At 41.7% G+C, this 15,721-nt stretch overlaps 1 protein-coding gene across 1 annotated transcript in view; it reads right to left on the bottom strand.

Annotated features, from left to right (window-relative positions):
- The window catches only part of SYNJ2BP (synaptojanin 2 binding protein), a 46,164-nt gene that overhangs the window by 13,456 nt on the left and 16,987 nt on the right, over positions 1 to 15,721 (bottom strand). The window contains exon 2 of the mRNA XM_023182857.2: positions 4,000 to 4,136. Coding sequence (XP_023038625.1) covers positions 4,000 to 4,136 — 137 coding nt within the window. The remainder of the gene's footprint in view (positions 1 to 3,999; positions 4,137 to 15,721) is intronic.

The following is a 15,721-nucleotide window of genomic DNA, read 5'->3' as shown; positions in this document are numbered from 1 at the left end:
ACCAAACACCGCATGTTCTCACTCATAGGTGGGAACTGAACAATGAGCTCACTTGGACTCGGGAAGGGGAACATCACACACTGGGGTCTATCATGGGGAGGGGGGAGGGGGGAGGGATTGCATTGGGGAGTTATACCTGATATAAATGATGAATTGATGGGTGCTGACGAGTTGATGGGTGCAGCACACCAACATGGCACATGTATACATATGTAACAAACCTGCACGTTATGCACATGTACCCTAGAACTTAAAGTATAATTTAAAAAAAAAAAAATAAAAACATGATTTTAAGTTTAAACTTAAAACTTAAAACCATGATTTTAAGTTTCCTGAGGCCTCCCAGCCAAGTGGAACTGTGAGTCAATTAAACCTGTTTTCTTTATAAATCAGCCAGTCTCACGTAGTATCTTTATAGCAGTGTGAAAACAGATTAATACACCCCCCATATGTCTTCTATCTCTGCCTCTCCTTCCCCTGGCTTTTCCCCTCTCTTCTTTTGCATGCCTTTTCCTTAAATGGCCAGAACATAAACATATCATTCCTTGTAACATATCTTTGTAATATTTAATATCTTATATACATCTTTATATTTCTTATATTTTGGTAAAGCAAAATCTTCTTTGCTATAAATTTAGACATCTACTTTTCTCTTCATTGACATTTATCTCCCATCATTTATCAGCAGCCCCAACACTTTTTTAAAACTTGAGAGGCCTTTCAATAATTTATTTTCTCTGTGAGGAAATGGTCCACATAAGGTTCCTCATTTCAGCTTGTATCTAATAATTTTTTTTACATTGAGGTTTATTTCCTTATTTCTGATTCTACCATTTATAGAAAGATGAATTTCAGTTTTTATCTTATTTTATTTTATTTTATTTATTTTGAGATAGAGTCTCACTCTGTCGCCCAGGTTGGAGTGCACTAGCATGATCTCAGCTCACTGCAATCTCCGCCTCCCAGGTTCAAGCGATTCTCTTGCCTCAGCCTCCTGAGTAGCTGGGGGACTACAGGCGCATGCACCAAGGCATATGCCACTATGCCCAACTAATTTTTCGTATATATGTATTTTTTAGTAGAGACAGGGTTTTGCCATGTTGGCCAGGCAGGTCTTGAACTCCTGGCCTCAAGTGATCCACCCCCGTTGGCCTCCCAAAGTGCTGGGATTACAGGCATGAGCCTAATTTCAGTACCTGGCCTAATTTCAGTTTTTATATAAAACCATACATGCAATCTATTGTTAATTCACCATGTAACTTTGTCTTTAGGATAACTAATCCTAGCTCCTCATTTACCTCTTAGGAGGCAGTATAACATGGTGGTTAAAAACAAAAGCTACAAATTCAGACTGAAACAAAGTTTGAGTCCCTTGCTGCTTACTAGTTGTGTGACTTTGGGCAAATGGCTTGGGCACAAAAATCATGCCCACCTCATAGGGTTACTGTAATATTAAACAAAATAAATTTCAAGTTCTCAGCATGTTACCTGACATTTAGTGCTCAAATATGTCTCACCATTCTCATTTTGCAATAATCTACCTTTAACCAAAGCTTTTAAAATAATATAGCTCGCTTCTTTCTCTTCTGAACTCCTATTCTTCATCCACAGAGCCCAGATTCCAGTGTTCTGAGGATAATGTAATTTATGTGTCAAAATATTAAGCTGCATAGATTCTAACTACATGCTACACCTTTATTTTAACAACCCACTCTCAGCATTTCCTTACAGTACCACTGCCAAGTTGATTCATATTGGATGAATGTCTTTCCCTGGGAGCTAAAGGAAATAATCTGCTTCTAAACTTTTCACTATCCTTTTGAGAAGACAGTATTATCACTGTCTCCATCTCACAGATTAATAAATAGGGTCTAGGACAAGCTTAACGGACTGAAGAGAGGCAAAACAGTCAATGAGAAGGACTGAAATACTGTGGTGCTTGATACTATATTTATATTATGGATCAGCGAGGACACATGCTTAGACATTCTTGAGCTAATTTAGGTGGCTCTAATAGCTACTTGTTCTGATTTTCTTTCTTTTTTGGGGACTAAGTGGAGTCATGGTCTTCCTGAAGAGGCATTCAGATTCATAATGCTGAGCCTGATCACTCAAATACTCAGATGCCAAATGAACAGAAGATGGATGTTCTTTCTCTTTTCCTTTGTATCTTTGCCTTAAGGTACTGCTACCAAATGGGCTGCATGGCAGAGAAGTGTTCAGTAAGCTGGCAACTAAGAAGAGTAAGAGATTTCACACGTACGACCTGTAATCACTAATCACCTGAACTGCATGAAAAGTGAAGTGAAAGGGAAAATTCAAATGAAACTATACAGCAAAAAAAATTTAAGGGATGAAGCTAACATATTATTATACAGATAGGTTCAAAATCATGTCTCTGAGACTAATACTTAATTCTGCCAATCAAGACTTCTCCTGTCTGTACTTCATTCATTTATTTCAACCTTTTCCCAACCTGGCCATCCTGCCCTATTCAGTTCTAAAAGAAAACAGGGAATAGTTTTCTCCTCTTCAGACCATGGGCTTATGGCCCATCTGGAGAAGACAGGGGCTTCTGCTTAGGAGCTTCTCCTATGAGAAGCCCTATCCTATTTCAATTTCCTTTTATTTAAGTCTAGCCCTTTGAAGCCAGCTCTCCCAAGAATATTCTAGATAATATCTCACACCCTCAGCATTTTTCCATTCTTTATACCAATCATCTGTACTGTTTCCATACAAGTAATAAGTTGGCCATTTTTCACTAGTCCTGAAAGTTAATAAAAAAAGAAATTCTACAGAATAATTATCTCCAATCTACACCTCCTTATCCCCCAGCAACTGATAGTATCATAGGATTACTGTGACCTATGGTAATGTGGAGAAATGAACAATAGGGCCAGAGTTATATTTTGCATTTTAATAGTTTTGACTGTAGGCTTGTTCTAATTTATTTTAAGACCTGAGGTCTGTGGGCCCATATTTATCAGCCAGCCTTTTTAGGTTTGCCTGAATTTCTTAACTTGTTGATTTCTTAAACATTCTTAAACACTGCGCTATGATTCAACATGTTAAAAAAAGATCTTAGGCCGGGCCCGGTGGCTCACGCCTCTAATCCCAGCACTTTGGGAGGCCGAGGAGGGCGATCATGAGGTCAGGAGTTCGAGACCAGCCTGGCCAACATGGTGAAACCCCGTCTCTACTAAAAATACAAAAAATTAACTGGGCATAGTGGCAGGCACCTGTAGTCCCAGCTACTCAGGAGGCTGAGGCAGGAGAATCACTTGAACCCGGGAGGCAGAGGTTGCAGCGAGCCAAGATCATGACACTGCACTCCAGCCTGGGTTGACACAGTGAGACTCCATCTCAAAAAAAAAAAAAAAAAAAAAAAAAGGATCTTGTCACTCCCCTTGAGGAAATTCTGGAAAAGAATAAGATTAATAATTTCCATGTAGTAAGTCTTGGTAGAGACATTAGCAGGATGAAATGGGAACAAAGTGGACAGACACCCAAATCAACTGCATTCCAAATTTTCATGTTAATAATGGGTGAAAAAGGGCTCTGAGTCTGAAAAGGACACTTAATTCCAACCTTCCTTCTTTCTGTTTTTTGAAGTTAAATCCAATTATAAGGGCTGACATTCCCCAAAGGAAGATACACATTAGTGTTTTAATCAACAAAAGGAGGTGATGATGGATGAAAGACAAAATTTGTGGATTTTATATCTCTTTTCCCCATATGAGTCCCTCACTGCTTCCTGCCTCGTGCTTTTTGAACAAGTAACTTCACATTCTGGGCTTCACATTCTCATTTATCAGGTGAGCATAATATTGCCCTCCATGCTCAATGATAGGGTTGGAAAGAATGACTGATCAAAGTTGTTCCCATTCACCTCTACAATCTGTATATTTCCAGACCCAAATCTTTCCAAGGAAAGGGATGGGGTAGGACCTAGGGCTTAGGGAGCAAAGGACAGTGAAGGAGGCCGAAGCCCATTCTCACCGAAAGGATCTTATCACCCTCCTGGAGCCGCCCATCCAGCGCCGCAGCCCCATTTTCTTTGATGCGGCTGACGTAGATGCCACTGTCGTTGGAGACATACTGCTGATCTGTCCCACCGACGATGTTGAAGCCCAGTCCTGAGAAAATCATGGAGGAGTAAAAAGATGGGGGTGAAGAAGAAAGAAAGGGATTAGAGAAGATGAAGAGAAAGGGCGGAAAAGCCTACAGGGGAAGAAAGGCTGATGGAGAGGACACGCTGGCGAGTCAGGCTATGATGGAGCTGGTGAATGGTCATGAACAAGGTCCCAGTATCAAGAGTATTGAGTTGCTCACTCAAATGAGGCACAACTGAAAATATAAACACAGTGATTCACCTGTTTTGTTGAACATATAAAGAAAGATATATAGAGAACTTAAAGAGTAATGGTGATTACTCTAAGTTCTTTTTTTCTTTTTCTTTTTTTTTTTGAGACAGTCTTGCTAGGGGGCATAGTGGTGGGCGCCTGTAATCCCAGCTACTCAGGAGTTCATAACTCAGTTTCCCAGGCTGGTTATGAACTCCTGGCCTCAAGCAATCACTACTGCCTTGGCCTCCCAAAGTTCTAGGATTACAGGTGTGAGCCACCACGCCCAGCCTAGATGTAAGTTCTTCTACTCACATTTAATTTTGATCCTGTTGATGGTATTCAGAGGACCCAATTCCTGACATTCCTGATATTACCACAGCAGGGTTAGTTGTGTTCATGAGAAGAAGCTATGCATTTTTACCAATTATCAAATGAACTGTTCCTAATTTAGTGTGAGAGATCATACCTAATCATACCTTCCCTTCCACACTTTCCTTCTCCCAAGCTTCTGGAGAATTTATGTATGATAGTGCTTTGGAAAAATCTCTTGAGAGTGTCATTTTTTTTTTTTTCTATTTTGGTTGGTGGAGGCAGTGGTGTAGGTATTGGCAGAGAAACCTCAGAACCAGAAAGGTAACTGCTATTTCATGGTAGGACTAAATCATCAAATTTACCCTCCCTTCCTTTGCTACTTCAAGTACAACCACATATAGGTTGAGTATCCCTTATCCAAAATGCTCAGGACCAAATGTGTTTTGAATTTTGAATGTGGGGGATTTTGGAATATTTGAATTAAACTTACCAGGTGAACATCCCTAATCCAAAACTCTGAAATCTGAAATGCTTCAATGAGCATTTCCTTTGAACATCATGTTGGCCCTTAAAAAGTTTTGGAGTTGGTGCAGTGAGCCGAGATCGCGCCACTGCACTCCAGCCTGGGCGATAGAGCGAGACTCTATCTCAAAAAAAACAAAAAACAAAAAAAAGTTTTGGAGTTGGAAGCATTTCAGACTTCAGATTTTTGGATTTGGGCTACTCAATCTATACTTGGGTATAGTAATTGACAAGTTTTATTCACTGTAGAAAAAACTGACTACTCATTGATTAGCAATTCCCCAGTTCCTCTTCCCTAAGTCCTTGGAAACCACCATTCTAATATTTGTTTTTATGAGTTTGACTACTTTAAATGCATATAATTTTAGTTATGCAAGATGAATCAAGTTCTAGAGATCTGCTGTACAACACTAGCCTATAGATAATAGTATACTGTACACTGAAAAATCTGTTCGGAGTAGATCTCACGTTAAGTGTTCCTACCACAGTAAAATAAAATATTTAAAAAAAGAAAAAAGAGAAGGAAAGAAAACTGAGTATCAAAGTGCTATTTCCATGGACCAATAACTAAGTGCTAGAAAGGATTTCACTGTACAGAAACCATTGTTATGAAGGGATTTTACCTATGCTTAAAAAAAAAAAAGGGAAAAAGGAACTTCCCTAGGGCTTTCTTGATGTCAGCTACTGGTAGAATTCAGGGCCACAGTGTAAGAGAAAGGAGATAGTTTGGAAACAAGAATCAAAACCTGGTGGTGTAATTGGAAGGAATAACCATAATCACCAGCCTACACTGGTCACAATAGAAAAGATACTAAAAGAGACATAGGGGGGGGGGGGGGGGGGGGGGGCGGTGGCTCACGTCTGTAATCCCAGCCGTGGAAGGCGGATCGCAATGTCAGGAGATCGAGACCATCCTGGCTAACACGGTGAAACCCTGTCTCCACTAAAAATACAAAAAATTTGCTGGGCATGGTGGCAGGTGCCTGTAGTCCCAACCACTCGGGAGGCTGAGGCAGGAGAATGGCATGAACCTGGGAGGTGGAGCTTGCAGTGAGCGGAGATTGCACCACTGCACTCCAGCCTGGGCAACAGAGCAAGATTCCATCTCAAAAACAAAAATAAAAAGAGACATATGTGGGCTTTCTGAAAGTTCTTCCCATTGGTGGGAGAAAAGCTTACACCTGAAGCTCACAGTATTAACGTAAGCTTAACGTAAGCACTAGCAAATCAATTTGTGATTTAAAGAAAAACATGACCAAACAAAGACACAACAGGAAACATTTAATTTAAAAAGCATACCTTAGCCAGGCATGGTGGCTCACACCTATAATCCCAGCACTTTGGAAGGCCAACGTGGGTGGATCACTTGAGCTCAGGAATTCGAGACCAGCCTGGGCAATGTGGTGAAACCCCATCTCTACCAAAAACACAAAAAATTAGACAGGCATGGTGGCACATGACCAACCTCAGGAGACTGAGGTGGGAGGACTGCTTGAGCCTGGGAGGCAGAGGTTGCAGTGAGCCAAGATTGTGTCACTGCACTCCAGCCAGGGTGACAGAGTGAGACCTCATCTCAAAAATAAAATAAAATATATAAAAAGCATACATTGTGCATAAAATCTCTGCAGCTACAGAATAAAAAGAATTTATTCTCTAAAATAATAAAATAAAAAGATACATCATAGAAAGTGCTACTTCTGGAGTTTGTGACCTGGCTGGGCAATACAGCAAGACCCTGTTTCTCTAAATAAATTAAATAAGAAAGTGCTACTTCTGGAAGATGCTATTTTAACTTCCTTGAAGGGCTGGGTATTAAAAATAGTAGCTTAACTTACTAAATGATTTTCTTGGAGCACAGCACCCTCAATTTGTATCAAAGAGGTGAGAAGTATTGGAGAAGGTACAGAAATTTGAGATAAAGTGGAAAAGTAGATAGAACAAGATTATCGAAGGTTTTGAAACAACTTCAAAACTGTGACAGCTTTGAATAAGTGGGCCAAGGCCAACCCACCTCTCCCAAGCTAGAACAAACTATGTAGAGAAAATCTTTCTATGAAATCCAACATCCTCATCAAACACTACAGGTGCCTCTGGTGATCTTGGGAACAGGAAACAAATGTTAAGCAGCTGAATGCAATATAGTAGTTAGCAAGAGAAAGGACTTTGCTACTGGTTATTCAAAGTTAACTGCATAAGAAAAGGAAGAGTAGAAGAAATTTTACTGAGATTTACCATAAACAAACAAGAGCCTCTACTACACACCCCATCAAAGTCATATTATATAGGTACATTTTTAACCCGTTGCTACTTCTGTTGTAAATGAACCAAACTATTTAACATGAGAACTCCTGGACTGACCTGAAGCCCTTTGTTCAGCCAGAATATTTACAGAACTGGGTTTATCTATAAGCCAAAGCATTGCTGCAATAAAAGAGTCACCACAGCATTGAGGAGTGGCATGACCAACTGAACTTAGGCCATACAGATACCTACATAATCCCCAGTTCACTTGCTCAGTAAAAATTACTGATTGAATCTCATGTGTCAGATGTTGTGTTATCAATTGAGGAAGACATAAAGTAAAACTGCACACTCCCTGCTTTGATCACAAACTGGAGTTTTTCTTTTTTCCTGTCCCTTTAAGATATTGCATAAGCAAATCATCATTCACTATGTGTTAGGCATTATGTTATGTTCTGAGGAAGACATAAAGCTAACCTGGACAGTTCCTACTTTAACCACAAACCAAAATTTATCCTTTTCCCTGTCCCTTTTAGATATTGTAGAAGCAAATCAAAGTCAGAAGACTTGATTCTAAGTTTATAACTTACTAGATATGTGGACTGAAGCAAGTCAGTTTACCTCTGATCCTCAGCTTCCTTTTCTATAAAATGAGAATTATAAATTCTGCCCTCTCTACCTCAATGGGTAAGTGTTAGGGGCCAATAACATAAAATATGAAAAAAATTCTTCATAAACTACATAGTAGTTGCTCTATTGGAATAGGGCGCTAGGAGTAGTTGTCCATAAATTAGTGGCTGCTAAAGCTCCAAACTAGATAAGTCTAACAAAGAAAGGATGAATAAATATACAGTACAAATGCAGAATCTCCAAAAAGATGGGAAGACATTTTCAAATTCCACCCATCTATAAACAGGAACTCAAACTCATTAAGTATGTCTATGACATGTGACCTAGAAATCCCGCTTAAGAGCAAGTGTGATGCCTAAAATCTTCGGCAATCATCCAGCATATGGACCAACCAACTGAAACAGATGCCAGTTGGAAACCACCAGAAAGGGAAAGACTATTCAGTATGTATCTTGCTAATTATTGGCTATGTCCCAGAAAAATCTTGCGTAAGTAGGGTGACCACATATCCCAAAAGCAATTGCCACAAAAGCCAAAATTGACAAATGGGATCAATTAAATTAAAGAGCTTCTGCTCAGCAAAAGAAACTACCATCAGAGTGAACAGGCAACCTACAGAATGAGAGAACATTTTTGCAATCTACTCATCTGACAAAGGGCTAATATCCAGAATCTACAAGGAAAAAACAACCCCATCAAAAAGTGGGCAAAGGATATGAACAGACACTTCTCAAAAGAAGACATTTATGCGGCCAACAAACATATGAAGAAAAGCTCATCATCACTGGTCATTAGAGAAATGCAAATCAAAAGAGATGCCATCTCATGCCAATTGGAATGGCGATCATTAAAAAGTCTGGAAACAACAGATGCTGGTGAGGATGTGGATAAATGGGAACGCTTTTACACTGTTGGTGGGAGTGTAAATTAGTTCAACCATTATGGAAGACAGTGTGGAGATTCCTCAAGGATCTAGAAGCAGAAATACCATTTGACCCAGCAATCCCATTACTGGGTATACACCTAAAGGATTATAAATCATTCTACTATAAACACACAGGCACACATATGTTTACTGCAGCACTGTTTACAATAACAAAGACTTGGAACCAACCCAAATGCCCATCAATGATAGACTGGATAAAGGAAATTGGGACATACATCATGGAATACTATGCAGCCATAAAAAAGAATGAGTTCATGTCCTTTGCAGGGATACAAATGAAGCTGGCAACCATCATCCTCAGCAAGCTAACAGAAACAGGAAACCAAACACTGCATGTTCTCACTCATAAGTGGGAGCTGAACAATGAGAACACATGGACACAGGGAGGGAAACATCACACACCAGGGTCTGTCGTGGGGGTAGGGGGTAAGGGGAGGGAGAGCATTAGGACAAATACCTCATGCATGCGGAGCTTAAAACCTAGATAATGGGTTGACAGTGCAGGAAACCACCATGACACATGTATACCTATGTAACAAACCTGCACGTTCAGCACACGTATCACGGAACTTAAAGTAAAATTAAAAATAAAAAAAAGATTTGAAACCAAAGGAAAAAAAAAAGATCCTTAATAACATATTCTTAGTTTTTCATTAACTCACAGGAAAAGTCTGATCACCCATGAGACAGAAACCTATTGCAGCTATTTACAAGGTAACCAGGCTTGTAAAAATATAAAAATGTAAAAAAATAAATAAAAGAAACATGGAGTTTTAAAATGTAATGTTAATATTCATAGCACACCTCCCTATAAATGAAAACATATACACAAATACTACCTATTTACAAATATGCATGCATATTTAAAGAAATATAAAGACACATTAGAGTGGGTATTTATGAGGAGAAAGATACAGGATAGGGTTTAGGTATGAAGGGTAAAAAAAGAACCTGAGAGGAACATACTGATGATAACAGTGTATTTTGGAGCTAAAGGATATAATTAATTCAGCTCTTAGGCATTTAAGGTCCAAAAGGAGTTGAGGGGAAAAGGAGGAAGAAAAAAGACTGGGATTCAACGTTTTTTTTTAAGTGAATGAATGAAGAGCTTAGTGAGCTCTGGTTATAATGTGCCAACACATTTTAAAATATGGCAAGATTAAAATGGTTGCTGGGTGTCTAATTTAGATGAGCAGTCTAAATGCAAAATAGTAAAGGTAGCATAAGAATGACACCACTATAGGATTAAGAGAGAAAGAACGTGTACCTAATAGAAGAACCTTGGAAAGTTAAACAAGAAATACCTTCTTTTGAACCCCTGACTATAGGTCTGGACCCTGAATCTGTCTAAAAGAGCAATGGCAGATGCAACAGCTAATGTTTACCTAGACCTTATTATGTACCAAATAATATGCTATGTACTTTATATACATTATCTCATTTAATCTTCTTGACAAACACAAGTACTCATTTTTTCAAAGAATTTAAAAGGTGAGGCACGGACAGATTAAGCAACTTTACAAAAATGTCACACAGCTCTTTGCAAAGCCAAGACTTAAGTCAGGCTGTGTGATTCCAAAGCATGAATTTTTAACCATTTTGCTACAATACATCTTTGCAGAAAACATAAACTGCTTTAAGAAAAAAAATGTCTTCTAAGCATTGCTGTCTATCTTAGGAGCTAACTGGTCTCCAGTTGGCTCCGAATAAGCAATGCTGGGATAATGGTTGTAGAACAGTCCCCAAGGGTAATATATTATAGAGGAAGAATTCACCACTATAGAGTTCTGTAACTGTTGTCAAGGTTCCTATTATTTACCTTCAGACCAGAAAAGGAAAAGCCCTTCATTTCATTCAGATTCTTATCTACAAAATCTAAAAGTTATAAATGACCAGTGTTAACCTGTTATTCTAGAAATAACAATTCTGGACATAATTAAAATGAAACAAAATAGTTCATTAACATCAAAGATTATAGCCATTTGTTGAGTTATGAAGACTAGATTAACAAACACTCTACTTTCCCTTTTCTTTCCCAAAATCAATCCCACTAATTTTCTCCCAGACATCAATCAAACTCCATTGGATACACAACCCCCGTCTGTCTTTATCTGTATCATGGTAAAATAAACAACATAAAATTTAACATTTTACCCATTTTTAAATGCATAATTCAGTGGCATTAAGTACTTTCACAATGTTGTACAATCATCACCACCACCTATATCTGGAACTTCTTCAAATAAAAACTAAATATACCCACTAAAAAATAGCTCCTTATTCTCCCCTCTCCCAACCCCTGAAAACATCTGTTATACTTTCTCTCTATATTAATTTGTGTATTCTAGGTATCCCATATAAGCAGAATCACACAATATTTGTTATTCTGTGTCTGGTTTATTTTGCTCAGCATAATGTCTTCAAGGTTCATTCACACTGTAGCACATTTCAGAATTTCATCCTTTTTTAAGGCTGAATTATAATCCTTTGCATTTACATACCACAGTTTATTTACCTATTCATCTGTCAGTGGATGTTTGTGCTGTTTCCACATTTTGGCTGCTATGAACATTGGTGTACAAATATCTGTTTTGAGTTCCTTCCTGCAATTCTTTTTTTTTGAGACGGAGTATCGCTCTGTCGCCCGGGCTGGAGTGCAGTGGCACTATCTCTGCTCACTGCAAGCTCCGCCTCCCGGGTTCACTCCATTCTCCTGCCTCAGCCTCCGGAGTAGCTGGGACTACAGGCGCCTGCTGCTATGCCTAATTTTTGGTATTTTTAGCAGAGGAGGGGTTTTACCAGGTTAGCCAGGATGGTCTCAATCTCCTGACCTCATGATCCGCCGGCCTCGGCCTCCCAAAGTGCTGGGATTACAGGTGTGAGCTACCGCGCCCGGCCCCTTCCTGCAATTCTTTTGGGTATATACCTAGCAGTAGAATTGCAAAATTACATGGTAATTATATATTTAATAATTCGAGGAGGTGACAAACTGTTTTCCACAGTGGCTACACTATTTTACATCCTCACAAGCAATGCACAGCTACCCCAATGATATGTGTGTATGTGTGTGTATATGTACACGTGTATATGCACATGTGTATATACATGTGTATATATGCACGTGTATATGTATATACATATGTATATATACATACCTATATAAATATATATAATATATATGTATATAAAATAGTCATCCTAATGGGTGTGAAGTGGTAACCAATTGTTACCACTGTGGTTTTGATTTGCATTTGTGGTTTTGATTTGCATTTCCCTAATCGCTAGTGATGTTAAATATTTTTTTCATGTGCTTATTGGCCATTGGCCATTTGTATTACCTTCTTTGGAGAAATGTCTACTCAGGTCCTTTGCTCATTTTTGAATTTGGTTGTTTTCTGTTATTAAGCTGTAAAAGTTCTTTACATATGCTGGATATTAACTTCTTAGCAAATATATAATTGGCAAATACCATCTCCCATTCTGTGGGCTATCTTTAACTCTCCTCATAGTGTCCTTTGAAACACAACATTTTTTACTTTTAATGAAGCCCGGTTTATCTTTTGCTGTGTTGCCTGTGCTTCTGGTATCACATCCAAGAAATCACAGCCAAATCGAAGGTATTGAAGCTTTTTCCATTCTCCTAAGAGTTTTATGGTTTTAGTTCTTACATTTAGGTATTTAATAAATTTCTAGTTAAATTTTGTACATTATGTTGAGGCAAAAATCCATCTTTCACATACTTCTGCATGTGAATATACAGTTTTCCAAACACCATATGTTAAAAATGTGCACTCTGCTGTTATCTGATGATGATATATATGCCTGTTTGTTTATAGTATTGTTCAAATCCTCTCATTGATTTTCTCATTCATTTTCTGTTGGTTGTCTTAGCCATTACTGAAAATGAGGATACTGAGGTCTAACTATTATTATAAAATGGTCTACTTCTCCAGATCAATTTTTCAACATTTGCTTGATACATTTTGGCATTCTGTTGTCTTGTTACAGGAACTTTGGGGTGTCGCTTTTCTGGCAGGAGACCTCTGTGTGGCTGTCGCAGCAGGGTGGGCAGCTCCAGGTGCCGGCTCTCTGCAAGGCTACAGCTGGATCAGGCATAGCACGAGCAGCTTCTACAGCTGGCATTGGGGAACACGATGGCATCTGGAAGCCTGGAGATGCCAGGAACTGTAGGGTCCCAAGGAGAAAGTCACAGCCCTGGCTCAGGGAGCTTTCAGGTCTCGGATCCATGAAGGGTTGCAGCTTTTCTCTCCTTCTCTTCACCCACAATGTGGCAAGCAAGGGGCATGTCTCAGCCCCGATTGTGTTACAGCTCTTTTAGCCTCACCATTCGATGGATCCTGAGTTCTTGTCCAGCAACCAGGAAGAATGAGATACACAGACAAGAGGAGTGTCAGCAAGACAAAGAGGAGCTTTACTGAGTGACAGAAGAGCTCAGAGGGGACCTGCAGGGGGCAGCTCCTTTCAGCATCCAGAGTGCCCTGATGAGTGTTCAGCTCCTAGCTCTTCTCTGCTAGGGAGGTCATCCCAATGAGTATTCAACTCTCAGTAGAGAGGGTAGCTCCTCTCTGTAAGCAGGTCATCTCAACAAGTACTCAGTTAGCAGAGAGGGTAGCTCCTCTCTGGAGCTGGTCATCCCATCATCTTCTCTGCTGTGGCTGAACCTGGGGCATTTATGGGCCTCAGAGCAGAAATGTGTGCTGACTGGTCCATGGGCAGCCATGGAAAGCCCATAAAAGGCACAAGTACCCATTCCAGTCTGCAGGACTGGCAGCCCAGCCCCCAACCTTCAGGCCCACCTTGGCCTGAAGGTGGGGCTTCACCAGGGACCAATACCCTTCCACCCAGGAGACTGTCTGCTGCCTGCCGCCATCCATGGTGACCAGGCTGCTTGTGCCAAGGGGCACCTGTAGGCCAGTGCCAAGCTGCCCTCAGCACCCCCAGGATTGCCCTCATGCTTATTGGTGCCCAAAGTCTGGGGGGCCAAAGCAGCGGGGGGCTGGCGTGTCAGCACTGCCCTAAGTGTGTGCACACTGGGCCCAGCTTTGACAGCACTCAGATTGGCCCAAACCCTGCACTGAGATCAGAGCAGGTGCTTGGAGCAGGGAGAGGCCAGGCAGCAGGAAAAGACATCCCTGAGCCTGTGGGGGCAAGGGGAACGTTCCTGGGCCCTTGAGGGTGAAGAGGGCAAAAATGCCTAGGTCCTTGCACCTGGAAGGGCAGAGCTCTCATCTGCTCCATGAAGTGTGCAGCCAGCCCTAGTTGTGCCTCCTCACAGCCTGGGGCGGGAGCTCCAGGCCCTCACTGGGTCAGGGCCAATATCCAGGGCAGGAGTGACATCACCACAGGCTCCCCGCTGTGGCCCTGGCGCTGAGGGGTGGCCTGGGGGTCCCTGTCGCTTGGCTCACAGCCCTGCCTGTGGGGGGCCTCCAGGAGCAGATAGTGGGCCCCAGCCCCGGCCACTGCAAGTGTCAAGCTCGGAAGTCACCATGATGTAGGGTGGACCCCAGGGATGAGGCCCCGCGGAGCCTGCTCCCAAGGTGCAAGAACCCAGTGCAGTGCCCTTGGTGGGGTGGGTGTGGTGGGTGATCTGCTGGCCAGGTCCCCAAAGCAGGTGCCGCTCCCACTTCCCACCCTGGGGCCCCAAAGTGCGGCCCCAGCTCTGCACCCCTGGCCCAGCCCTCATGCTCTGTGTATAAGCACGGCACTGCCCCAGGCCCAGCTTGGCCTCAGGGCCCCTCTCTGCTTAACTGCACTGCTCACCTGTGGGCGCACGTCTCAGCCTGGCCCCATAGCACAGCCCCCGGGGCAGCAGGCTCCAGTGGGGTTCCTGCTTGTCCCTGGCTCCCGCTGGCTCCATGGAGCATGGCGCTGCCCCAGGTCCAGCCCCACCTCCTCTCCAAGCTCTCCCTGCAGTGGCAGCAGGCAAAAGTGGCAATACAGGGCCAGGGTCTGAAGCAACAGAGGCTTCGGACCTGGGGGTGAGTTTCGCCTGACCATGTGAGGGTGGGGGACACACATTTGGCTGCCCCAGGGACACAAGGCACAAGGGACCCACCACTGCCATTGCTGCTCCCGCAGCTGCTCCTGCTGTCACCGCCCACATCTCCCCGCTGCAGCCAGTGTGATGGCACTGCCATCAATTCCCCCTCTGAAGAGGAACATCTAACTGCTGTTAAGATAGGGATGATGACTGCTCTTAACTGCTTCATGCTGACAGGGGGTGTTGTTTTGTGGAAAACAGGAGATTTTCTTTCAGGGTCCTATCTAAGGGTCAGCTTCATGCTGACAGGCATTGTTTTGGGGAAAACAGCAGATTTTCTCTCAGGGTCCTATCCAAGGGTGCCCAGTAAAAGGGAGCCATCATCCGAGGCTCCATTTCCATGACCATTTGGAGTTTGACGGCCCACCCCTTTTATTTCTTTTGAGCTGCAGTCAGAGATCACTGGTTGGTTCACCCCTAAAATTGTCAAAAGCTGCAAAAAAGAGAAACATTTCCTTGACTCTGAAATACAAAACAAATGATCAGCAATGTTCCAAGCAAAATTCAAAAAGGATTATTTCAGTCTTTCATCAGTTCAGATCACTCAGTCAACTCCTGTTCACAGTCTCCAAAGTTATCACAAACCTGTACTCAAGGACTATAATCCATCTTTTGAAGAGGATCAAAACAAGACAACAATTGTCTGTGAATGCCAAAATATCC

Source organism: Piliocolobus tephrosceles, chromosome 6 (genome assembly GCF_002776525.5).
Source record: "Piliocolobus tephrosceles isolate RC106 chromosome 6, ASM277652v3, whole genome shotgun sequence".
Lineage (NCBI taxonomy): Eukaryota > Metazoa > Chordata > Mammalia > Primates > Cercopithecidae > Piliocolobus > Piliocolobus tephrosceles.
This window is presented reverse-complemented; position numbering and strand designations above follow the sequence as displayed.